Genomic DNA, 26037 nt, shown 5'->3' with positions numbered 1-26037 from the left:
GACAACTTTCGGACGTTTTTCCCATTCCAGTGGAGATAAAATCGCACCTGGAGTGGTGGTTGCCCCCTCTGGAAGAGAACAAAGGGATCTCTCTAAAAACACAGAACCCAGACCTAGTGTTGTACTCCGACGCGTCGGAGAAAGGTTGGGGAGCGACATTAGGCTCAGAAGAGGTGTCAGGCACCTGGGAACCAGCACAGGTGACTTGGCACATAAACTGCAAAGAGCTCTTCGCCGTGCATCTGGCTTTGAAGAGCCTAGAACCTCTGGTGTCAAACAAAGTAGTGCAAGTAAACGTGGACAACACCACCGCACTTGCCTACATTCGAACAGGGAGGGACTCACTCCTCGTTCCTTTACGAACTGACGAGAGACCTATTGCTTTGGACGTCTCACAGGAACATCTCCCTGCTGACAAGGTTCGTACAGGAGTAAAGAATGTGAGGGCGGACAGACTCAGCAGGAGGAACCAGGTCCTTCATACAGAGTGGACCCTACACGAGGAAGTGTGCTAGGATCTCTGGTCACTGTGGGGGACTCCTCATGTGGATCTCTTCGCAACATTCATTTCCAAAAGGCTGCCAGTCTTTTGCTCGGTCGTGGAAGATCCAAGAGCACTTATGGTAGACGCCTTCCTGCTAAATTGGTCTCGAGTAGACGTATATGCTTTTCCCCCATTCAAAATAAATCCTGGGGATTTAGTAATGAAAAAGTTTGTGGCGTCAAAGGAGACGAGGATGACGTTAATAGCCCCCTTTTGGCCGGCCCAGGATTGGTTCACAGAGGTGGTAGAGTGGATCGTAGACTTTCCAAGATCCCTACCAAGAAGGACGGATCTTCTCAGACAACCACACTTCAAGAGGTACCATCAAAACCTCCCCGCTCTCGCTCTGACTGCCTTTCGACTATCGAAAGACTTGTCAGAGCGAGAGGCTTTTCTCGCGAAGTGGCAAGCGCGATCGCGAGAGCACGCAGAACCTCCACTACGAAAGTATACCAATCGAAGTGGGAGGTATTTAGAAGGTGGTGTAGATCCAAGAAGTTGTCCTCCAATCCACTACCTCTATAGCGGAAATTGCTGATTTCCTGCTATTCCATGAGAGAAAAATCTCATCTAGCCGTATCCACAATAAAGGGATACAGAAGTATGCTCTCGGCTGTATTCAGGAATAGAGGATTGGATCTGGCAGATATAAAGATCTCCACGATCTCATAAGGTCTTTTGAGACTTCAAAGTCGAAGGAACCAGTACCTCCGAACTGGAACCTAGACGTAGTCCTCAAGTTTCTGTCATCGGAAAGATTCGAACCTCCTCATCTGGCATCGTTTAGAGACATCACCAGAAAATGCCTATTCCTATTTCTTTAGCTACGGCAAAGAGAATTAGTGCAATTACATGCTCTGCAGGATAAAGTAGGATTCAAGGGAGACTCAGCTATTTGCTCGTTTAACCCTGTTTTTAGCGAAAAACGAGAATCCACAAATCCCTGGCCTAAGTCATTCGAAGTCAAAGGAATGTCGAGTCTAGTAGGCAGAGAAGCAGAGAGGTCTCTATGCCTGTTAGAGCTCTGAATTCTACCTTCAGAGAAAGCATCAGATGGAGGCTCTAGACAAGGTCTTTGGTGCGCGGTAAAAGACCCACACAAGGACTGATGTCCAAGAATGCGCTGGCATTCTTTGTAAGAACGTCATTACAGACGCTCATAAGGTCTGTCCTGACGAACAGTTACAACTGTTGAGAGTAAAAGCTCATGAAGTGAGAGCTGTAGCGACGTCTCTCTCGTTTCATAAGAATATGTCGCTTAAAAACATCATAGATACGACATTTTGGAGATGCAACTCAGTATTTGCATCTCATTACTTGAAAGACGTTCGTGTGACATATGAGAGTGTTTTTCTCTAGGTCCTTTCGTATCGGCGGATACGATTCTGGGTACGGGAGCCGACACCAATCCTTAAATGTATATACTTTTCTTCTTTTTGGATATGGTCTGGAGTCTCTTCGAACAATGGAGGACTTGGTCTTCGAACAATGGAGGACTTGGTTTAGCACGGGCGGCCGTCTATGTTGTTCAGTAAGAGAATCTTGTCATATCCAATTAGATGAGTATAAATTTTTTTTTTGAAAATTATGTATGTGTGCGTAGTGGTTTTGAGTTACGGTTGTTGTGACGAGTTCGGGGATAACTCGGAACAATCCTTAGTTCTAACATATGGTTAGGATCAGGTGGTCGGGATTGGTTGTGTGCTCCTTCATAAGGTGTATTGTCATATAAGTGGATCAGCACCCATTGACAAAGTCCTTTTAGGCTCTGCCGAGTAAGCGGATAAGACCCCATCGGCAGACCCACAAGAACTCTTGGCCATAGATCATATATCTCGCTAAAGTTTCTTGAGGTGATGCAGACTACTGGGCAAACACCCACGAAGTCTACCACCTATCAGGTAGGAACCAAGGTTTTATTTATACCTACAACATATGTTGTTTACCTGTCTATTCCATATAGTAGCTGTCTCTTACCCTCCACCGAAGGGTGCCAATCAGCTATGTATATATCTGACAGGTAAGTTGATTGTATGAAAATGATATTGTTATTATACAATAAAGTTTCATACATACTTACCTGGCAGATATATACAATTAAAGGCCCACCCAGCCTCCCCGCAGGAGACAGGTGGAAGAGAGAAAATATGATAGAAAACGGGGATGGTTCCTAGTCCTGCCGCCCAGGGCAGGCAGGTAGATCACCTGACCTACCTGTAGCGAGTGGCGCGAAATTTGAATTTCTGTCGGGGACGACGGAGTCTTAGCTATGTATATATCTGCCAGGTAAGTATGTATGAAACTTTATTGTATAATAACAATATCATATTTGGGTCACATTATCACCGACGACCTAAAAGATACGGCAGACATTGAACAGAGGCGTCGTAAACTATGTGCAGCTGGCAACATGATTGCAAGGAGGTTTGCCTTCTGTCACCGAGACGTGAAACTGCTGCTATTCCGCTCGTACTGCTACAGTATCTATGGGTGTTCCCTCTGGACGAACTATACCCGAGAGACCATGAGACGCATCACTGTTGTGCACAATGACATTCTGAGACGCCTCACAAACACTCCCCGCTACCACTCCGCCACACAGATGTTCATTGAAAACCACCTGGACAATTTAAAAATCATTGTTAGGCGAACAATGTCCAGTCTGGTAACCCGAGTGAGAAACAGCAGCAACTCGCTCATACAAAGCATCCTAAGGAGTGAAGCAAGAAGAAGATCTAAACTGTGGGAAAGATGGGAAAATGAGGCCTTTGTCCCCTAAAGGACTTAATCTCTGTATTAGCAAGATGTCATCTGCAGTTTTTGTCATTATTACATTTATTGCTGATATTTTAATTTTTCATTATTACTGTGATTCCTATCAAGTTAAAGTTTTATTTACATTTAATTTATGTATTAAGCCCTCTGGACCTGACTACTGTAACCACCTAAGGTCTCTAGTTGAAATTTGAGTTATATAATATGTGCACCAACTGTTATTACTCGCAATGCATTTTTTTTTTCTCACCAATATTATTACTGTTATTACCAGTATGATGATTACTAGCTTTTATGCTACCTCAGCTATATTATGGATAAGTGCCGATTATTCATTTTCTTTTTCTATTTTATCATATCTCATGTATCTAGATTGTGTATGTTACTGTCTGTATCTTGTATACTCAATGTATATGGCCCCGAGCTGAAATAAAACATATTATTATTATTATTATTATTATTATTATTATTATTATTATTATTATTATTATTATTACTAATATAAAAGAGTCTATCCAGACTTCAGTATCTTGCATACCTGTGCTATTGTATAAATCTACAAGAGACTAAATTTAGAAATGCAAACACCAAATTGAATCACATTATTCTGGAATAATGTTTAATGCATCTGTTTTAGTTTTGACTTTGAAGTGTGACACAAGGTATACCAGATGTGGCACTTAGGTCAAGGGTACTATGGGCACAGATTAAGTATGTGAACGAGTATGGTAACAATTTAATAGGAGCCATTTTCAGCTGTGCCATTCGTTGGCTTGGATATTTGCTGGAAATTAACAGTTATGAGAATTTAAAGAAGAATTTAGGATTAATATGCCAAGATTTTATGTCTTAACCTCTTGAAAGGGCTAAATCATTGTTGGGCGTGCCAAGTTGGTCATGCAACCATGGCATTTCTGCCTAAGATACAGCTGTGTGCTAATATTGTAATAAATGGCTCACCATTTTAGTATATGTCTCCTAATGATCTTATAGATACAGGAGCTTTTGAAAATCTCATGCATGGCTTATTAGAATCTTCTCTAATTGTTGGTGATTTTTAATGGTGGATGCATTTTGTGGTGTGTTATGTCAAATACTGGATAGGAATTTAATTTTGATAACCGTGTTTATTTTAAACAATGGTGCTCTAACACTTGTAGATCCTAGGGTGAGGACTGAAACATTATTTAAGTTGTAATATGTACTAGTTCAGTAATATCTGATTTTTCTTGGAAATTGGAAAATTACTTACAGTACGTATACGTACCTGGAAATGCCTCCTTTCCTTGTAGAGTTGGTTACTCTGTTACAGTAATTAACTAATGCCCTTCAGTGTAAATCACTTCCCAGTATATGCTAAAGTTGGTAATAAGAATGATAGCAGTAACTTTGGAGGGAGGTGTTATGAGCTTATTATCACAAATCAAATACCGGCAGTCCTCGGTTAACAGCGGGGGGGGGGGGGTGTTCCGTTCCCGGCTGATGCTGCTAACCGAAAATCAGCAATAACAGCACTAAAAACCTGCCACTAACCGAATATCGGCACCTTTAAGCAGTGATTGGTGCTGCTGTTAACTAGAAATTGGCACTGCTAACCAGAGATCGGCACCGAAAATCCAGTTAAGCGTCGCTAGGCAAGCGCTGTAAAACTGGATAGCCGTTAACTGATACCACTGTTAACCGAGGGCTGCCTGTACCAGCACTATAGGCTGAGCCTTTTTCCCACTGACAACATTAATTCCTATAATAATTTTCATATGTATAACTTCAAGCATAAACTTTTTATATACTATAACTTGATCACATTTTTCAGAGATGTAACCCTTCAATAGGATTGAAGTACCCACAATTTAGTTGTTCTATCAAGCAATTGTGATTTTACTTTACTACATTAAGTTAGTGATTTTACTTTACTACATTAAGTTAATGTATTTTAGTCGCTATAAGATACTGTCAGTGTACTAATGAAAGTTTTATTTTATGTTTGATGTATTAAATTGTAGAATAATTTTGTAATAGTAATCTTTGTTTTTTTCCTTTTAAGATTTGGATATGAGAGCTGGGTTTTTAGGTCAGAATGGTCAGTTGTTGCATACACAGACACACTTAGCTGACTCTTTGACAAGAGGACACCACGCAGGTAAGTATGGTGCGTCATAATTCCTTTGAAGTTTGAGTGTTGTGGCATGTCTAGTTGTTGTTTTAGTAGTAGTAGATATTAAATTGTTTCATAAAGTAAGTAGCCCTGAGGTTTTAGCTGGTTGATACTTTTTATTGTAATTTTATGTTGGAAGGGTTGTAAAAGTGATTTAATATTGAAAGGAAAGGTGAATTGCTATAAATATGGTAGTTTGTTCATGAAACTTACCTGTCAGATATATATATATAGCTGTATTTTCTGAAGTCCGACAGAATTTCAAAAACTTCCGGCACACGCAGTGGTCGGCCAGGTGGTTAGTACCCATTCCCGCCGCTGGGAGGCGGGTATCAGGAACCATTCCCATTTTCTATTCATAATTTTTCTGTCGCCGGTGCTGGAAACACCTGTTTTCAGTACCTCCGTCTTAGGATTTTGGAAACTTCATTGCCGCTAAGTATCCTAATTATCTTTTAATTTATTTATTTGGATTTGTGGCTAGGCATACGCTATCTTAAATTGATTTGAATTTGATTCATTTTTGCATAAGATATCTGAATCTAGTTAGGCTAGTTTCAGAGGGTGTTGTCTGCTAAGATAGGGTGTGGCTACCGTTTCGGTAGATCCGCACTTGGTATGCACGAGGGGTATGGGTCTTGCTTCTTTGTTGAGATTTGTCATGTAAGGAGTATGAGATTTTGTCTAATTCCGTAAGGAAGACGTATGATTTGTATGTACGCAATTAATCAGTAAACATGTCTAATTCCGTAAGGAAGACGTATGATTCGTATGTACGCAATTAATAGTAAACATGTCTAATTCCGTAAGGAAGACGTATGATTCGTATGTACGCAATTAATCATTAAACAAAAGTCAGGGTAGTGAACTTGCTAACCTTCCTGTAGACTTTATTTTGCCTAACCCTGTAGTATGGCCTACGGGTTATGAATATGTCTGCGAGAGGTGATCGCTCTCCTTCATTGTTGTGTAGAGTGCTACTTCTGTTATTGTTACTCCTAACCCTGTAATGTTGCCTTCGGGCCCTAAAACAGTGTCTGTAGAGGTTATTGCCCTTTCTCTAATACTCTTTCGATTCGTAACTTAGAATCGAAAGTGCTTGCTTTAGAGAGCAATAGTGAAGTGGCTTAGTGCAGTGACAGTGCCCCTTGTGTAGTGCAGGGTGCGTCAGATCGGCCTTATTTCGCCTCTAGGCCGGGACCTCTGCTTGACTCCCAGGACCCGGGGAGAGAGCATGTCGAAAGCCGAAGGAGGGTTACGAGGAACCCCCACCGATCTGGCGTGCCTTCGGCAGTTTCTGATGAAAATCCCCAGACTGCCAAAGTGCGTGCACATGCACGAATCCTGAAGGATTGCTTCTCGTCCTCCGAAGCATCCTCCCCGCGCAGGGGTTGGAGCTTTCGGAAGGACTCTCGCCCTCTAAGTAGAAGCTTTATAGAGGAGGACGCTTCACGTTTCTCTCTCTCATCATGCGTTTTAGTGAGAAGTAATAAGGCGAACGTCGCCTGAACATGTGTACGTCTTTCCACCGAGAAATACGAAAAAGAAGTCGTAGTAGCAGGACGCTTTTTGAGCACTGACGTCCGAGCTTTGTCTGAGAATAAGAAGGCGTTCCCTCGCCCCTCGTATTCTTACACGATCAACCCTTCTCCTGAGACTGCTTCGTGCAGTCTGATTTTTCTCCGAGATGTATCTCGCTCTTCCCTGAAGGCAGTTTCTCTCGCTTGTTTTGACGCCTGTCAGGAGCGTGACGCTTTTCTGCACGCTTCTTTGGACGCTCGGCTTGGGCGGGACACTCGGATGGACGCCAGGCGCGCGCGGGTGCACGCCGAGCGCGCACCAGTGGATGCCGAGTGTGCGCCAGTGGACGTCGAGCGCGCGCCAGTGGACGTCGAGCGCGCGCCAATGGACGCCGAACGCGCGCCAGTGGACGCCGAGCGTGCACCAGCGCACGCCAGGTGTGTCGCCTGGCTGAACGTTTCTGTTGAACTCTTCAAGCTCTTGTTTCAGATTTGGGCCTAAAGAATTTTTACCCCTACCTTCGGTGATACCTTCTACCTCACCTGCAAAGAATGTGAAGTAAGCAGTGCTTCGGAGGAAGCTTAAAGTGAACAGGCAACTTCTTCTTCGAAACCCAGCAAGACATCGGGTTTCGCGAATTCAAGAGGTCTCTGTCAATTAATATTACTTTTTGCAAAGGTGGATGGAGTTAAGGAAAGCAAGGGAAGATCTCGTTTGCTCTACCACAGTCAAGACTTTGTGATAAGGCGGTTACGGGTTATGTAAAAGCTCGACGTCCTGCACGTCATGACGCTTGGCTACGTTCAGTAGGATTCTTGCAAAAGCACTCATCAAGAGGACTGCTTCATTGGAAAGCGCAAGACAGGACTTCCTTTGCCATACTGCCAATATATTTAAGTTGCAAGCTTTTTAGTCCATCTGAAAGGGCTTTTCAGATGATAGATTTTGTTAGTTCCTAAGTTCGGGACTACGCTGCCGAAGTTGAACATCGGGGTCCTACCTGCCGAAAGCCCAGTCTCTTATCAGGATTCTTGCCCCTTCCTCGATTGATACGGGAATGGGAAAAATAATATGCTCGACTTCCTGGATTATGTTTTGTCAATTCAGTGACTTTCCCCCATTGACAATATACTATCGTTTTGTCAAGTAAGTGGGTATCCCCTCATTGACAAAATATCTCTTTGTCCCATAAATGGGTTAGTTCTCATTGACAAACATCTCAATAACTTTATATTGCGTAAGTGGATAAGCTCTTTTTGACAAGATTCGTAAGAGCCCTCATTCATCAATCGCAGACTCGTACAAGTAATAGACTTGTAGACTACGTCAATGAACGCTTATGTCCAATAACATAAGAAGCTTGAGCTATCCGCTTCGATTCTCAAAGATTTGTTCAATAAACTTGCCTGTCAGATATGTATGTAGCTGTGTTTCCGAATTCAGCTATAGATATCTCTGCCAGGTAAGTATGAACAAACTTTTGTTGTATCATAACAATTATATTTTGCCTTGCATTATTTTACTACTGGTTGGTTCAAGTCATATACGCTTGCTGTAGTTACCTCTTCGGATGACAACCGAGAGGTCTATTGTCTTTTATTTTAAGGGCAGTTAATCGTTACTCCCTGCAGCCTACCAGGAGTTTCCAATTTTTCTTTTACCGTTGTATGATAGTGCTATGACGACACAAACGCACTTCTATATTTAGCGCCTTCTGTTTCGCTTAAATATACCAGCTTGAGAGTCTCTTTCTGCTCAAAAATAATGGACCTATTTCTTCGTAGAATAGAGTAGCTGGCAACCCATGCATAACGGTAAGAGACGACGAATGTAAGCTGCTGCTGTCACTGTCCGCTTCAGTCGAACCGAGCCAGTCCCAGCTCGTTCGCTGTCATGCGCGGTAGTTTACGTCTCTCTCCTGCGGGATTGACTGACTAACTGTATCTCTGCCCTACAATCACGGACTTTAGCCTAAGATTGAGGGGATTTCTTACATGAATGAATAAACATTGCATTCGTTTTGCTTTACTATGTTCAACAGAGATATCTCTTAATCCTTTCGGTGCTCATTACCGCACGGTATAGAACTACGAGTCTACCGCAACATTGCACTATTATATGCTCTCCTGCTTAGGCAAAGCGCAACCTTATTAGGGAAGTAAGCATACTCGGGGAGGGAATGGATGAGCTTGCTGGGGACCATTTCCTTCCTGAAGAAGTTTGTTTCCCTGAATAGACTGCAATTCAGACCTCCACAGTTTTTTCCTACCGGGAAACTGAAATATTATTCAAGATCTAGGAATGATTCTGAACATCTCCCAGTGCGTCAAGTATCACCTGAGGTGATAGAAAGAAGGTGCCGGACATCTGGATAGGGTTTCAGATGTCCTGGATCTTAATCTGAAAGAAGTAGAAGCAATTCGGTCGTCCCTCCAGTCCTCGAAACGAGTTTTTGGAACCAGTGGTCCAGATCAACTCTGATATTCCACAGCTCTATCATATCTTAAGAAGTATCTTCTCTCGGTCCCTGTTCGAGTTTACGAGAAAGAGCCTATTATAACAACAGGCGTAGAATGTAACGATCCTCTAGAGGTTCGTTACAGGATTGCAAAAGTCTGTACGAATCGTCTCGATCGACGGCAGCAACTACTGACTTCCGAGTGGAATCTTTCTTTAGAAGTATGTTGAGAGTTGTGGAGACTTTAGGGACGTCCTTTCATTCATCTCTTCGATATGTTGAGGACGAAGAGGCTTCTTCTTCTCTGCTCCCTTATTCTCGATCCAGGATCGGTACCATTAAACGCCATCCTATGATATTGAACGGGGATGGATGTTTAGTCTCTTTTCCCCTTTTTCAATCGCTTAGGAAATGTAATAAGAGGATTTATGACGTCACAGGGAGCGAATATGATGCTGATCGCCCCATGTTGGCCTTCAGGATCCTGGATTCACAGAGGTCACGTCCTTCCTAGTTCACTTTCCAAGGACCTTTTCCGAGAGAGTCGGTCTACTCTAACTCGAAAGGTACCTATAACCTCTCCGCTCTGAGTCTGACTACGTTCAGACTATCGAGATGTTGACAGGAATAAGATTACCGTCTTCCCTTTCCGTCTGAAGAATGGGATAAGCTGGCAGTCACAACTAGTAAAGAATACGCAAATATGTTGTTGACGGCCTTTGGGCTCAGAGATTTGCTTCTGTCAAACAACAAAGCCCTTCACGATCTTTGAGTTCTGTGGAATCTCGAAACTCGCTCACCATCTACTTTTTGTCTCACCTGTTTTCTCGGAGTCAGACACTCGTGCGAGATCAGGCGACATATAGTAGCCCTGAGTTTCTTGTTGACGAAGTCGGTTGCGTTTATACACCCCCGATGATCGTGTAACATGAGACCAGGTTGGACTGTCAGGCATTCTTCCTTCGGGACTGAATCGCCTTTTTGCTCCTCGCTCCTTTCTCCTGGCACCAGAAGCTCGAGTCAGGAGTTGCTCAGGAGTTGATTCGCTGACGACGTTGGGTTGCGTTGATACACCCCCCAAGGTTTGCTTAGATTGAATCGCCCAGGCAGTCCAGACACTCATCCTTCAGCGAAGAATAGTGCCTTATGGTCTTCAGGGTACAGCCTTGCTGTCCTTGATTCGTCTGACTGGTCAACTGGTAGGTCACCTGACTTTAGTACAGACGGACTGAATGTGCATGTCCAGATCGAAGCTTTCAATATGGAACTTAGACGTAGTCTGAAGTTCTTGATGTCAAAGCATTCGAACCTCTCCTACCTGTTAACTTCTTGCATGTGATCAGGAAGGCCTTCTTCTAACCACCCTAGATACGACAAAGAGGGTTAGTGAGATTTTAAGCCATCGTCACAAGTTTTGGCTTTAGAGAACACAAGGCGGTGTGCTCTCTAAGCCTTCCGTTGTGGCCTAAGAATGGAAACCCGTTTTGTCCTTGGGCCAGGAGCTTGGAAGCAAGGATGGCACAAGTTAGTGGGCAGGAGCCAGAGAGAGTCCTGTGCCCTGTCGGGTCTCTCAAGTTTTATCTACATAAAACTCAAGAAAGTCGAAGTCATTCGGGCAATCTGCAGTGTTCCGAAAAAGACCAGACTTGCCCATATCGAAGAACACCCTGGCTTTAGTGTTAAGGAGTTCTTTCAAAAATGCTCCTTCATTGTGTTTGCACAAAGATTTGAAATCTTTTGATCTGAATGCTCACGAGGTGAGGACGCGGCCTCAGAAGCATTTCAACAGAGCATGGCACTCAGCAACATCCTGAGTACCATGTTTTAGCGAAGCAACTCTGTGTTCACTTCACACTCCCTGCGAGATGTGAAGATGGCATATGAGATCTGCTGCTCGCTAGGGCCATACGTGTCTGCAGACACAATCTTGGGGGCAAGAAGTACCACTCATCCTATCCTGTAGAAAATGGTTAGGAAGAGCTCTTAATTTAGTTGTTGAGTCGCCGACAACGGCGACTTCTTAACTCTTAAGCCTTAGTTAACACACCTTAACATTGGCTAGGTTGGTCAGGTGGTGATATATATATATTTATATATATATTTATTTTACTTCTTAGCCCTCATGGTATGGTCAATATTGTCTAGTCACGTCGTGGTCTCGCCCCTGTTGACAGATCATCTGGAGTGCACCAGCTATATAGGTCTCTACCTCGCCGGCAACTCTAGTAGCACAAGCAGACTTACGTGGCAATAACCACGAAGCCAGCTATGCTAACAGGTGGAACCAAGATGTAAATCATCTGCATGCATTTGTTTCCCAAAATCCTTCTATTCTGTCCCTTCCCACCTCCAACAGTGGGATTCAGCTATATATATATCTGACAGATAAGTTTCATGAACAAAATGATATTGGTATGATACAATAAAGTTTGTTCATACTTAACTGGCAGATATATATAATCAAGTACCCACCCACCTCCCCTCAGGGGACAGTGGAAATAAAAATTATGAATAGAAAATGGGAATGGTTCCTGATACCCGCCTCCCAGCGGCGGGAATGGGTACTAACCACCTGGCCGACCACTGCATGTGCCGGAAGTTTTTGAAATTCTGTCGGACTTCAGAAAATACAGCTATATATATATCTGCCAGGTAAGTATGAACAAACTTTATTGTATCATAACAATATCATTTTTAACAGAATAATTATAGAGATGGGATTAATTGAATACTGAGATACTTAACAAATTTATTTTGTACTATCATTGACAAACATGGTTTTTGAAGAATGCTTTTTATTGCATGTTGTTCAACCTCTTTGGAAGTTTTAGAGCTGTAATGGATTTTGTTGCCTTTGTGAATTATAACTTAAGTGCATAATTTTTCAACCATACTTGTTTGGTTATTAGGTTGCAAAACTAAAGTTAAGGTTTAATGGAATGCAACTTTTATCAGATTTAGGTTTCAGTACTGATACTTCAATAGACACAAAGGGATCCTTGAGTATCTTTGTCAGTAGTTGTTTGATAAAGAAATTTTGTATATTCACTAATATAGAACACGGCTACTTAGGTTTTATAGGAAATTAGAATCTATGTAAGGTTTTTTTTTTTTTTTTTTCTGGCTAAAGAGACTTAAGACAAAATAACTGAAATCTAACTCGCCAGCTGTAGTAAGTAAAAATAAAACTTCATTAGAAGGTCACCTACAAAACAAGTGAACAAAAAAATATATAATTTAGAATGAGAAATAAGGCCCAGATAAGTTGATTCACTTTGATTTTACACTACAGTACCTTTAAGGATGTAAAGCATGTCTGATTAAATAGGCACACATTAGTTTGCTTAAATAGGAATAACAGTGAAATGGAGAAATACTCCGTAAAAGTGCCAAATCATACATAGATCGGGAGCAACTTTTAAAAGCACCCTTAGTCTCTTACAAAAATTGGGGAATTTTTACATTGAGGCCAAAAAATTACTCCAAGTTGTTGAGCTCGGTTTCACAAAATTGAATCCCCATAGTTCTTGTAAATAGAGGAAAAGAACCAAGAAAAGAGACATGGAGTAAAGTAGATCATATACGCAGCACTTGGGAAATACTCTTTAAGTCAGAAAGATTATAATAAAGGGCCAGTGGACTCTAAAGTAGCATCACAACTTCTTTTAAGCTTGGGAGATATAACACCTATAACCTATACAGACTAGGAAAGAAATTCTGAAGAGTTATGACTATATAATGGCAGAGTTTTAATAAGAGTAAACTAGGAATACAAAAATGTAGTTACTAAGGGACATGGTGTCTACTCACTGGAAAGTAGGCTGAGATGGTTGGAATATATTAGTAGAGAAGAGAAAAGAAGCAATCATTCAGAAGAGAAATGCTTGTGAATGTTCATTAGTAGGATGGACAACCAGTGGGAAGCCCCAGAAACTGATTGAAAAAGGGACATAGTAGCAAGTGCTCAGATAGAATTCATTATGCATTAAGCTTCATGGAGACCCTGTCAAAATTATGATGTTAATGCTGTAAATATAGGTGCTTGTAAGTAGGTAAGCATGATTGGCTCCTATTTATAGCAAAATTTTTGGCTTGACTGAGCTACTTTACTTTGTCTTGCCATTTTCAGGATAGATTAGTTAATCATATATGTATATCCCATGTTGTTTTTATGAGGGTAAAGCCCACTTACAGGGCTTGATAATATGTTGCCCATTTTAAATGTATTAAATATTTTATATTATTATTATATTTTTATTATTCAGTAGATGAAACCTATTCATATGGAACAAGCCCATAGGGGTCATTGACTGTAAATTCAAGCTTCCAAAGAATATGGTGTACTTTAGGAAGAATTAAGAGCAATTAAAGTGAAATACAGAAAGAAGCGATCTCCACTTATCACTTAAAAAAAATTAATAAATAGATTAAAAAGTATCAAAAGGCAAGAATAATAGTATCAGGGTAGTAATGCATTGCAATTTTGCTTGAACTTCTGAAGTTCCAATTGCATGACATCCTCTAGTTGGGTAGGCTGTTCCATAGTCCAAAGGTATGAGGAATAAAGGACCTCTGGAACAAAGTTCTACAGCAAGGCACATTTACTGCATATTGGTGCTGCTGTTCCGCAAATCTGGTTGCTCTTGACAGATAAAGGGGGACATGGATCAGTTGCGAGTGTGAAAGATCTCTGCTGAAATACAACTTATGGTGAAAGAGTGACAAACGAGTGACCATCTGTTGATGGTCCAAGTCATAACTGCTACTAGTATTAAGAAACAGAAGACCAACTATCTAAAAGATCTCTGACAGAAGCAGGCATCCACATCAGAGAACAGTATTCCAGTAAAGGAAGTACAAATGACTTAAAAACAGGTTGAATTGATTTTATCACTTCATATTATGAATATATAAGGCCTTACAAACAGTACCTAACTTTTGCGTGGCATTTCCTGAAACTTTCATTAGATGTTTCTCAGAGTATAGATGTGAGTCAAAGTTACACCTAGAATACTTAAAGATTCAGACTCATTGAGCAAAGTTCCAACCACCTGAAGGGGAGGATGGAGTGGGAAATCTGTAAGAGACCTGTTAATCAATAGTTGTTCTGATACATAATACAAACCTTTGGTCCTTTAACAATATGAATGTACTTACGGCATAGCTGGAATTACGGCCGTTGAATCTTTAACAAGGTGGTTAGGCAGTAACTACCGTCCGGATGTAAACACTCCACTTTGCTTTTGGCTGTCTTCCGATGATGACGTGTGTTTGTGAGCTCCGGCTGACTGGTCGTTGATCTTTTTTCCCGGTGGGATCCTTTTGGTTTATTTTTTTGTATTTAAATAATTATGCATATGCGGTGTTTGATATTAATACTAAACAAAGGTTTGTCCTTGGTTTTCCAATTAATATACAAACCCACTTTTTGTGATAGCCTTTGTAACCGCTTCTCTACTTGTGTTAAGAGTCAACGGCTAAGGTATGCCAACATATTATTTACATTCTTTCGCCCTTCAACACTGGCTCAGACCTGCATGAGGATGAGATATGTATTTATCGTGAGGATGAGACATGTATTTAAGGTAAGTGATATTGATCCTGTAACGGGACATGTATTCATCTGGAAATTACGCTTACGCTTGGGAATTACCAAGGGAACTTCAAAGGTTTGTCCGTGTTTGTTGTTATGGTAATTTCTCTTCTCCTTCCTTTCACTTACTATCGGAAGAAGGTAGAAGGATATGTGTGCGGTTTTGATGTTGGGGGATCTCCTCTCACTTCGGAGGGCGGTGCCCTTGGATTCCTGAGGAGTATCCTCATTAATTTAATATATTTTTTTCCCCTTATTTTACAGACTAGTGGTGATTGTGTTTTCAGCAGTATTGGTTGGATCCTCTTCGTATTGGTTATTCTAACCTTGGAATTGTACCTATGACTCGTAGCATGTTGCATACCTATCCTCGAGTGTGTGTACTGATCCCCTGCTGATAATCATATTCATTACCACTTCTACCCGGGAGTTATGTCACTGGATGAAGCTGTCGCGCTGCCCTGTGAGGTTTATCTACTCCTGATGGTAGAAGTCTGGCAGAAGGAGAAACCGAAGAGGAAGAGAGCTCATCAAGTGTCGTCATCCTCTTCGAGATCATCATATCTTCATGTCTCCTCCCCTTCAACTTTTAAGGCTTTGCTGTAAAAGAGAAGGTGGTCTCCCCCCCCTAAGAAGTCTCATCACATGACTTCTAAGGGTCTGTCTCACTCTGGTGAGACAGGTGGGTCTTTCGCTGGGAACGGGGCCAGTCTCTCCTTCCTTGGGGAGGAAGCAGACGGGGACCATGGAGGTACCGGCCACCGCTGGTATCTCCTCTCCCGGTTCCAAAGGTTCCACCTCCGGACCAGGAACCGTCTCAGCCGCCTGCTTGCGAGTGTTACCGAGTGTAGGTGACCGTGCAGCCAGGGTCAAAACTGCTGAGTACACTCACCGTGTCAGGACCCAGGCACGGAGCGGAAGATGGTAAGAGTTGCTCAGGTGACTCTCGCCAGACCGGTGATCGCTCTCGCAGTGATCGTCCGGTGCCCAGGGTTGACATGACGTTCCCGTGGGTCCATGGACGCAGAGACTGGTGGAGGCGAGCCATCCAGCCCTATTTTAATCAATCCTTTTCTTTCAAAGAGGTTTCGGCCTCAACGAGGACTTGGGAGAGTCGGAGGACGGTATCGGCTGTCGCCTGTCAGGTGCACACTCAGCCCCACCCAGACAACGGTCGTGTTCGCGCAACCGATCAGTCTTGGGGGTGGCAGATGCTTCACCTGTCAGGTAAGAGTTTCGTAGCCCTCCTCGAGGAAGCGTTCTCTCCACTGCTCTCCCGCAGGTTCCTCTGGACAGGTGCAGTTGGGCTGTGTTGCTTTGGCAACTGCCCCAACTCCGTCCTGGATGGAGGACCTGTCGGTTGTCCTGAGGAAACTGGCGAAGAGGAAGTTAAAGAAGAAGAGGAAGATGTCGCCTTCGTCTTCTGCCATCTCTTCCCCTTCGACTTCCGAGGCCCCCCAGCCGAAGAAGAAGGAGATAGCCTCCTACCCCCCTAAGAAGTCTCTCTCAGAGACCTCTAAGGGTCTGTCCCACTCCAGTGGGACAGTTGGGGCTTCCGCTGATCCTCTTGTTCCTTCGGGAACGGGGCCCATCTCTCCTTCCACAAGGAAGATGATGACGGGGACCAGAGGGGTACCGGCTTACACCGGTACCTCCTCTCCTGGCACCAGAGGTTCTGCCTCAATGCCAGGTACCGTCTCGACCTCTCGTTTGCGAGAGGTACCGAGTGTACGGTCGCCTGCGGGTGACCATGCAGCCAAGACCCAGGCAACCGAGTTCACTTGGCGCCAGGATCCAGGCACGGAGCGGAAGACTGGTGGGAGTCGCCCAGGTGACTCCTACCAGGCCAGTGATCGCTCTCGTGGTGAGCCGCCGGTACCCAGGGTTGACGTGACGGTCCCAGACCAGCCGTGGGCTGAGGCGAGGAAGCGGTCCCTTCGGTCGCCAGGCTGGTCCAAGCGGCGTGACACGCCATGAGGACAGGTCTTGCTCCCACCGCGACAGTGGTCTCTGCCGGTCCCCTGACTGCCACTCTCACTGGGACCGGACGGATAGGGGGACCAGCAGGAGCTCTTCTGACGCTCGGGACCATCGCCGCTGTTCTTGGTCTAGCTGCTCTCCCCCGGAGAGCCACTCAACCAGGCCTGCAGCCCAATTGCCACCGCAGGTTGGCGAGCGTCTGCAGCCCCCCTAGCACGCCGGTTCTGCTGGTGGGCGAGTGGGGAGCACTTGTAGCAGCTATCCGGAAGAGACTGACGCTCCGTCCTTGGTCCAGCGTTTCTCCGCAAGAAGACCGTTTGTCCAGACCGGCAGCTCGATCGTCACCGTGGGTTGGAGATCGCTTACAGTCCTCCCAGCCTACCGGTTCTGCTGGTAGGCAGGGGAGGAGCTCTCGTAGCAGCTCCCCTGACACAAGAGACCAACGCTCCATTCCTTGGTCCAACGTTTCTCCACAAGAAGACCGCTGGTCCAGACCTGTAGTTTGATCGCCACCGTAGGTTGGTGATCGCCTGCAGTCCTACCAGCCTACTGGTTCTGCTAATAGGCAGAGTAGGAGCGTCAGGTCTCCCTCACGTGTCCCTTCAACCTCCTCAGGCTACACCGGGAGGAACGAGGCTAACAGGAGTGACCGTGATGAATGCACTTCTTACGGTCCGGCCACGAGCCTGGTTCGGTCTTGGGACCAACAGATCCTCGCTCAAGTGGTTGGAGGAGATTGTGGGGGGCTGGTGAAGACGAATGGCGCTTCCCAGACTCTCGGAGTGACCATCACCGCCATTCATATGACAGTCCGGCTGGACCACGCAGACAGAGACCGGGGTGGGCTCCCCCTTCAGTCCTCTTGAGAGGTTTCAACCTCGACGAGGACTGGGACGCGTCGGAGGACGGTATCGGCTCTCTCCTGTCAGGTGCTCGCTCAGCCCCACCCAGACGATGGTCACGGTGGCGGCAGACGTTTAGCCTATAGTACGAGTTCGTTACCCTCCTCGGGAAAACGTTTTCTCCAGACGATAACGTTTTCCTAAACTCTGAGTGGCCATCACCGCACGGTGATGGCTGCCCATACTCGCTTCTCCGACTGCTAGTTCCGCTGGGAAGGCGAGCGAGTATCCAATCTTCCTCCCCCATTCCCTCTCTCCCTATGGCTGCGACGGGAAGGGGAGGGATTCTGCAGAGCGTTCTCCGTAGGATTCCACGTCGGGGACTGCGTTCCTGGGGGGACCTTCGGGTCCTACCGGACGCAAGTCCCCGTCGTTGAGGAAGGATCTTGCCCTATCCTCGATTTCTACAGGAATTGGGAGGACCACCACCCAATGATCGTCTGACGAATTCAGTGGGGGTTTCACCGAGCGCTTAGAATTCTTCGGAGTTTCTAGCACTCTCCAAGTGTTCTGGTCTTCTACGATCTGCAAACACTTGGGCGAAACCATGGTCCAGAGTGGGCGAGAGGAGAATCCCAGAGAATTGTTACTATGATAATCAGGAATCTCGCCGAATGCTCAAATTCCTGGAATTTTTAGCATTCGAGAAAAGTACTGCTGCTGAAGGAAGAATATCTCGGTCCGCTGCCTCAGTAGGCGGCCAACCCCGTGATAGGGAAGAATGGGTGTGAACATCCAGTTCAGCTTGAACTATCGTCTTCGGTATCCTGTTATCACCATAGAAGTCTTCCTTCGGGAAAACTTCTCCTTCGCTCTCTTCATTTGAGAATGAAGGGTGTCGGCTTCCAGTCCTTATTCTTGTTCCTCAAATGGAAGAGAATTTAGGATGGAGGTCTATGTACAGGAACCTATAAATATACTACGTATATTGCCCTCGCGACATGCTTCTGTTACCAGTTGAATTGTCCGAGGTGTAGGCACATACGGTAGTTAACTCTACGGGTTGTGACTGAGACGAATAGTATCTTCTTAATTGAACTGCAACTCGGGACTGCCCTGCAAACCGCTCAGGAGTTACCAGTTTCGATTTTGAGATACTTATGGTATTGTTACAACAACAACACCTCAGCGTTTGCATTCATCGAAATCCGTTTAGATTAAATGCAAATGCCTGAGCGTATTTTTTTGCGCTCTATGGTTCTAGCTGAACGCATTCCTTCTTGGAATGGATTACCTGGCAACTCAGGATGACGAGTGAGTGAGAGCTAGCGGTGTATGGGCTGCCTGCCGCAGCCCAGTACCAGCTGGCTCTCCGAGATAGCACGGTCAGATTATGTCTCTCTCCTCTGCGATGATTGACTACCGAACTGAAACTCTGCCCGGCAATCACAGGCTTAGGTCTCTGGTTGGCTGGAATTCTCGCATACGTGAATGACTATCTCTACTGCATCGCCTTTGGCATTGCGAGAATTTTCAGACAGAGATATCTCACTAGACTCGCTATCATCTTTCTGTTTACCGCACGGTAACAGAAGTCTGTAGCCTAGTCTCCCGCTGCATCGCACCTGCCACTGCGATAACGCGGAATGATTTCTTCAGACATCTGAGTTTGTCTTGTAAATATATCTCGTATTCGTAGGTGTGCAATTGTTCATTGTTCACCCCGAATTGTAGATGTATAACGGAAGACATCACCTGTTCCCCGCCCTGCCAGCTCTACTTCCAAGTATATATAGATGTCCTCCCTGGATAAAGCTGGGAAGAAGAAGAAGATGATTCAGCTCATTAGAAGCAGTTCTTCAGGCAGTACAATCCCTGTGTTTTCATTACTGAAAAGCGCTCCGCTTTCATTGCAACTACGACTTCTCACCGAATAGCAATGAAGTAGCGGTTTAGCGTTTTCAGTCCTCTGTAAATAACAGGGATTAAGCCGTCTTCGCGGGTTGGTGTCATCGGCGGTACTTTTCTACGTTCAGAATCTTGAGAATTAACTTCTCTTGATTTGGCCGTGAAGACGTAGGTCTGTATTCACCTATCATCTTCGTCTTCAATGGCGCATAGTATTGTTTCTCCTTAGTTGAGATTCAACTACTATGAGAACTTCTGTCTTGCCATCTAGAAGGCAATTGACTTTTGTCTGTTAGGCACATGCCTTGAGAGAATCATCATCTCGCCTTCCAGCATCGGTGGCAACAGATAGACGATTTGTATGGTCTCTCGGCATAACCCTTCAAAAGGTGAGGGTCACGTGACTATGCCTCGGATGTATGGACAGCTCGCCTCACACAACCGAACGCAGTCGGTGGCAGCTGTCAAAGCATCCGAGACTGTCACGAGCTACGCTGTGGTGGACTTTGTATCGGTTGATTCAGATCAGTTATTACTTCGTCCTACTGGCGTGTTCCGGTACCCATAACTATCGACACCCGCCATGGAGTGTCGGTGTCTATCCACTGCGGAGACAACGAGACCACAGGAGACTTCGCTGCAGTGGGATACGAGACCGCGAGAGTCTTGGCTGCAGATGGATAGACCACTGGACGGGTACTGGACATCACTCCGAAGAATATGTCGGACAGGAAGATGGATAGGTCATTGCGACCATATCCTTCGTTCCCTTCAGGATTGCCCACAGGTCCTTGGAACCTCATTTCCCTGGACCAGTAGTGGATGCTTGCAAGATGTGTTTGCTTACCCAGCTCCTTCAAGAGGACAACAAGTTGCATCTCGTCCATGGTGTGCAGTTGTACAGGTAAGAAGGATGCGAGAGTGACTGGCTCTCCCCCTTCCACGCCTCATCTCTCCATTCCTCGTTCTTTGGGTTGAGGATAGGACTCGAACTCACACTGGCTGGTCGGACGATTGATGCGGTAAGCCTATACATAAGCATCCTTTTTATGTTTCTTATCAGAATCATAGAAGCAATCCTGCTCCTTCCTCTAGCAAGGGGAGGAAGGAGACTGACAATAATGCAAACCCTTCCCAGAACTTTGCATTAATGTCTCCGACGCCAATATTCTTCACAGCCCTTTTTCGGATGAGTCAGGATCCCTCACTCATTTTGAAAAGGCCCAGAAGTCTGACACTCGATCACGCAGCTCCTATACTCCGATCAAATTGTCAGAGGCAGCAGGGCACTCCTCCTCGCTCTTATGACCATTAGGAGTAACCTAGGTGCACGGGACTCCAGTCAGTTCTAGAGGCTCACTCAGTTTCCTCCCACCAGTCAGTGAGTCTTCCTATTGTTAAAGGACTGAAGTTTTGTATTACGTATCGGAACAAATCACAATTTGTCGAAAATTGTATTTTTCCTAACTATACAAACCTGAGGTCCTTTAACAAATATGCCCACCTCATGCCACCCCTCAATCTGAACCTGGGCCGAAAGGCAAAGTGGAGTGTTTACATCTGGGCAGGCTAGTCTGCCCCACGGTAGTTACTGCCTAACCACCTTGTTCAAGATTCAATGGCCATAATTCCAGCTACGCCATAAGTACATTCCTATTGTTAAAGGACCTCAGATTTGTATATTTAGGAAAAATACAATTTTCAACAAATTGTGATTTTTTGTTTTACTGGAGTTCAGCCTCATACAATGATTTTACTTGAGTTGTGCATAGATAACGTTTAAATCCTGCCATTTCTATAAATTTATCAGTGAGACTCCATCCACTTAGTTCAGATCTGAAGAGGGTGATTTTGTCAGATGATTTCAAGTCTTTAACTAACAAGGATATTGATATGATGTCAGTAGGTCTGGGGAAAGTTTTATGTCGGATTTTTCTTAGATGATGTCAGAGGTGATCAGGATTGCAAATTACAATTGCAGTGAGGGTTTACCAATGTGAAATGTTAAAGAGCAACAGTCAGGGAAGAGCAGGAGGATAGAATGGTAGTCCTTAGAAGAGGTAGAATATTTCCTGAAATGTTTTTGAGGGGAGTTAAAAAGAAAAAGAATCAACATGGATGAGGTGGGATAGCTAGACTGCAAGGAACTCGGAATATTCCTATACTGAACAGAGCAAAAATTTATGATTTTTTCATAGGGCCTGTACCACTCTACACAATAAAGACATTGTTGCTTACAAAGAAAACAGAAACTTATTTCTGTCTAAAAGTGCTGATTTTATGGCTGTAGTACGGTGGAATAAGGGAGTTGCAGAGAGATAATGTGTCTGGCAGCTGGAGAATAGATCTGAGATCTTAACAAGTGAGATTGGATCTGTGATGAGAAGTAGCTGGACAAAGACCAGTGAGAGGGTCTAAGAATATTGTGGGTGAAAGGAATAGATTTGGACTTGGAGCAAAAAGAAATTAAAATAGAATCCAATAAAGACATAGGTGATAGTGATGTATCCTATCACAGCAACCCATTAAAGAGAAAATCTTATATTGAAATGTTGAAGATGATAATGATTTTAATGATGCTGTCTCTAGAAGCAAAAACTGGGGATAATATTTTTATTTTGTTTAATTCTGTGTAGTACCATAATTTTGTCACCAAAATAGTTTTTATTAGGAATCTAATATGTTGCGTAATGCCACTTCTGAAACACCTGAATTACCCGTGTATAAATCCTTTCATTAGAGAGGCAAATACTGTAGTGATATTAGTGAAAAGCAATATGCATAATAGTATACTAAGTAGTGCTGCTTCATAATTACAAAATGAATGCTGTGTAGAGCACTTTTTGAAGTTATATTAACTGGTTAACAGCATACCATCTGCATCATGCAATGTCTAATCTTTAAAATTAAAGTGAATAATATTGCTTAATAACTTTGGACAGTTAATCCTATACTTTTTTAATGTTCCTTCCTTTCTATGCACATTCAACAGAACCGACATCATCAGGAATAGGTGGAACTTTCAGCTGGCAGATGACAGGAGATTTGCAGGTCCATGTAGGTAGTCATACTACGGTGGTGGAAAAGAAAGAACAAGAAGATGTTGAAGTCATGAGCACAGATTCTTCGTCTTCTTCCTCTTCGGATTCTCAGTGACATTACAGATCAAAATACTTAGTGACTTCCTCCAGGCACTGATCTCATGATGTTGAGAGTAAAAATTCCAGAAGCAGTAGTGTTATCCTTAATAGTATTTGTACTGTAGAATTAGATTAGAAGTAGAAGGAAAGGCAGTATGAAATATGTTATATGGCATGTTTTGTATTATGTACTTGTTTGTAAGTAGTCAATGAGTGTAAAGATGTCAACTATGTAGGGTGTAGATCTGCCGTGTTTTGTAATGTTTAACACAGAGTATTACAAATACCTCATTTTGATTAATGTATGTAATATGTAATGTATTTTGCAAAAACTGCAACTTTTATTTGATCCTTTGTAGAAATGCAAGTTATTTTCCCATTAAGGGTTGAATTACTTCTCAGGGCTTTATATCATGTCCGTTTAAAAATCTCATAACTTTTTGCCAACAAATCGTGGAAAGGTGTACTTTTATGACTGGAAATCCCAGAAAAGAGGAAATTAATTACATCTGTGCTTTTCATGAGGATTCTGATTAAATTGGTCAACACTTCTGTCAATATTTTTTACGTAGCTAATTTCTAGGTGCATTTTGTATTAGCAAACTGTTAAATATGTTATTTAATTTTAACTTTCACCCAGTAATAATAGTTCTTAATATGGCATGAGAATAAGGCAGCTTTTGGGGGGACAACAGTTGTTACATTCTTAACAGCTGTTTTGTTGCTTTGGTCAACTTGCCTACAAAGTTTTGAAATTTTTTCATTATCTCTCAGACTGTATTTGAGTTTTGTTTACATAGACTTTCTGTTCATTGTTATGATCTTTGTCTTGATTTTTTTTTCTAAGTACCTGATACAGTACCATCTTACTCATGGTTTTCAGCATAAATTTACATCGTGCAGTTTTATTTTTAATGGTTTTTATTGATGTAATATCTAGTGATATAGTGGGCTTTATCATTGCATATTCCATGTTTTGATGCAGGAATTCTCCTTTCTCTACCAAATTGGCTTCCATTACAATATTATTAGAGGAGAGGACATGTGGCAAGTTTGTCTGGCCACTGATGTTGACTCAAATATCCCTGCAGTGTTGTAAGACAGGTATGGAATGTGAGACTGAATGGGAGAGAGAGTGTGTGATCTGGTATTATAAAGAGGTTTCATGTTCAGATGGTTGGTATGAGAAAGAAGTCACTAACATAAAGCACAATTACTCTACAGCTTCTGAATTCTACAAATCAGATGCATGCCATGTTGGATTTCTCTGATATATCATGTTGGCAAGAAGCGTTCCAGCTCTGTTGATGTTCTTATCACTTTTGAAAATTGCAAGCTACTGCAGAAGTTTGTTATCACAGTTTATTCATTCTTAGCTCAAGGTGCAGAAATTTTTTTTTATCAGATTGCTAAGAAATAGTAAGGTAAGCATGACCTGTCTTTTACTTGTGACCCAGAACTTTTCATGTAGTATCAAGTTTAATTTGACAATTGCCTTTCTTCTCCCTTACCCCCCAAAATTTTTTTTATCTCATGAGGCATTTAGAATTCACAAGTTGGTGGTGTACTGGTTCTGTCAAGATATACTGCTACTTAATTTACAATGTCTCAGCAGTGTCCCAGTAATGCATACTAGGAAAATTAATAAATAAAAGTAAAAATAAAACTTCATCCTACTTTTTGCCTCTGTTTGATATTCTAATCCTCAGATACGTACTTCATAAACATAGTTTGAAATCTTGTATGTTATAGCTGCACCTCGTTCAGCATCTCATCGCATAGCGTGTTATATTATTGCAGATTCCTTAATTTTGTAAGAAAGAGCCTGCTTACTGAACCATGAAAAAAAAATAAGCATAGTTTTTAGTTTTAAAATATTCATATATTACACACTCATACTTTCAGTTACTGGTGTACACAATGGAGGTATGGTAAACAATGTAGCCGTGTATCTTAATAAGGATTAAATACGCCAAGCACTGTGATGGTATTGTGCACAGTGACATGACATTAACAAGGAATACAAAATTGTAGAGAATACACTTATGTTTTTTACATGATTCAAAGAAAAATTTTCGAGTTCTCTAATACAATATTTATTACAAGGAAAAGATATGACTGATTACAGAGGGCCAGCCAAAATTATACAGCCTCATACCGTACCATCATGCCCTTGGAAAGACAGTTGTCACTGATGCTATCAGGGGTAAAATATTTTCATGTAATGTGTATTCATATAAAGTGAAAATTTTTTAATCAATTTGTATTTTTCATAGCTAACAAACATGAGGTCTTAACAATAGGATAATCTTCAAGTGCCAGCTGGAAACTTGTTAAAAAACAATAAAAGATTGTAAAGCAAGGAATCTGTGGCATCTAGCAACTTGTGGGTATATGAGGTGGAAGTTTGTCACTGACTGGGCTTGGAGCCTTGTGATGTGTCATCTTTCTTTGACCGCCTTGGAGAGTGGTTGCTCGCTTTTGCGTTCTTCCCAAGCCGGTCTCTTTGTTAGCCCATGATATATTTGTGCTTTGCTTTCAGTGTGTGTGCCTGCTTGTCTTTTATCATGGATTCTGCCAAGAGTTCTAGGCCCTGTCAACACTTGTATCTGAGTGATGTAGGATTTCCATGTTTGAGGTTTTTGGCTTCTTCCATTAGTACTGACCATCATACACTTGTAGTAGGTGGCTTTCCAATTTTTGTACTATCACTAACCCTTGCCCAGAATGTCGTTCCTGGTGTGTGTCACGGTGGAAGGCTTTCTACAAGGAGAGGGAGTACCGTTGCTACGTCTTCTGAGAGTGAGAGGGGTATTTCGCTGTCTTCCGAGCATGGACGTGTCTCCTCCCTGCACATATGTGGATGTGTTCCAGTTCGTGATGGCCTTCACTCTCCTCAGAGTCTTTAAGCTGACTCTTCATCTCCTCAGCCTGTTCGAGTTTGCCACAAGGATGATACGGCTCTGATTAAGAGGTCAAAAGTGTCTAATACTCAGGTCGCTGATCCTGCACCTTCTGGAGTTCTCCTTTCCCAGAGACTGTTGCTTCTTCTCCTGTTCTGCCTCCCAATGAATGTGTTCGTAGTGATGGTTGTGAGGCTGTTGGCAGTCGTAGACGTGAG

The 26037-nt window shown here is 43.2% G+C and overlaps 1 protein-coding gene across 1 annotated transcript in view; it reads left to right on the top strand.

Moving 5' to 3' along the window:
• The window catches only part of LOC135216633 (mediator of RNA polymerase II transcription subunit 4-like), a 70226-nt gene extending 45878 nt beyond the window's left edge, over positions 1-24348 (top strand). Inside the window, exons 3-4 of the mRNA XM_064252016.1 lie at positions 5364-5459; positions 22769-24348. Of these exons, the coding sequence (XP_064108086.1) occupies positions 5364-5459; positions 22769-22932 (260 nt within the window). The 3' untranslated portion in view covers positions 22933-24348. The remainder of the gene's footprint in view (positions 1-5363; positions 5460-22768) is intronic.
• The last annotated feature ends 1689 nt before the right edge of the window (positions 24349-26037 follow it).

This window comes from Macrobrachium nipponense, chromosome 6 (assembly GCF_015104395.2).
Source record: "Macrobrachium nipponense isolate FS-2020 chromosome 6, ASM1510439v2, whole genome shotgun sequence".
NCBI lineage: Eukaryota > Metazoa > Arthropoda > Malacostraca > Decapoda > Palaemonidae > Macrobrachium > Macrobrachium nipponense.
The sequence above is the reverse complement of the archived record's forward strand: the minus strand, read 5'-3'. Positions and strand labels throughout refer to the sequence as shown.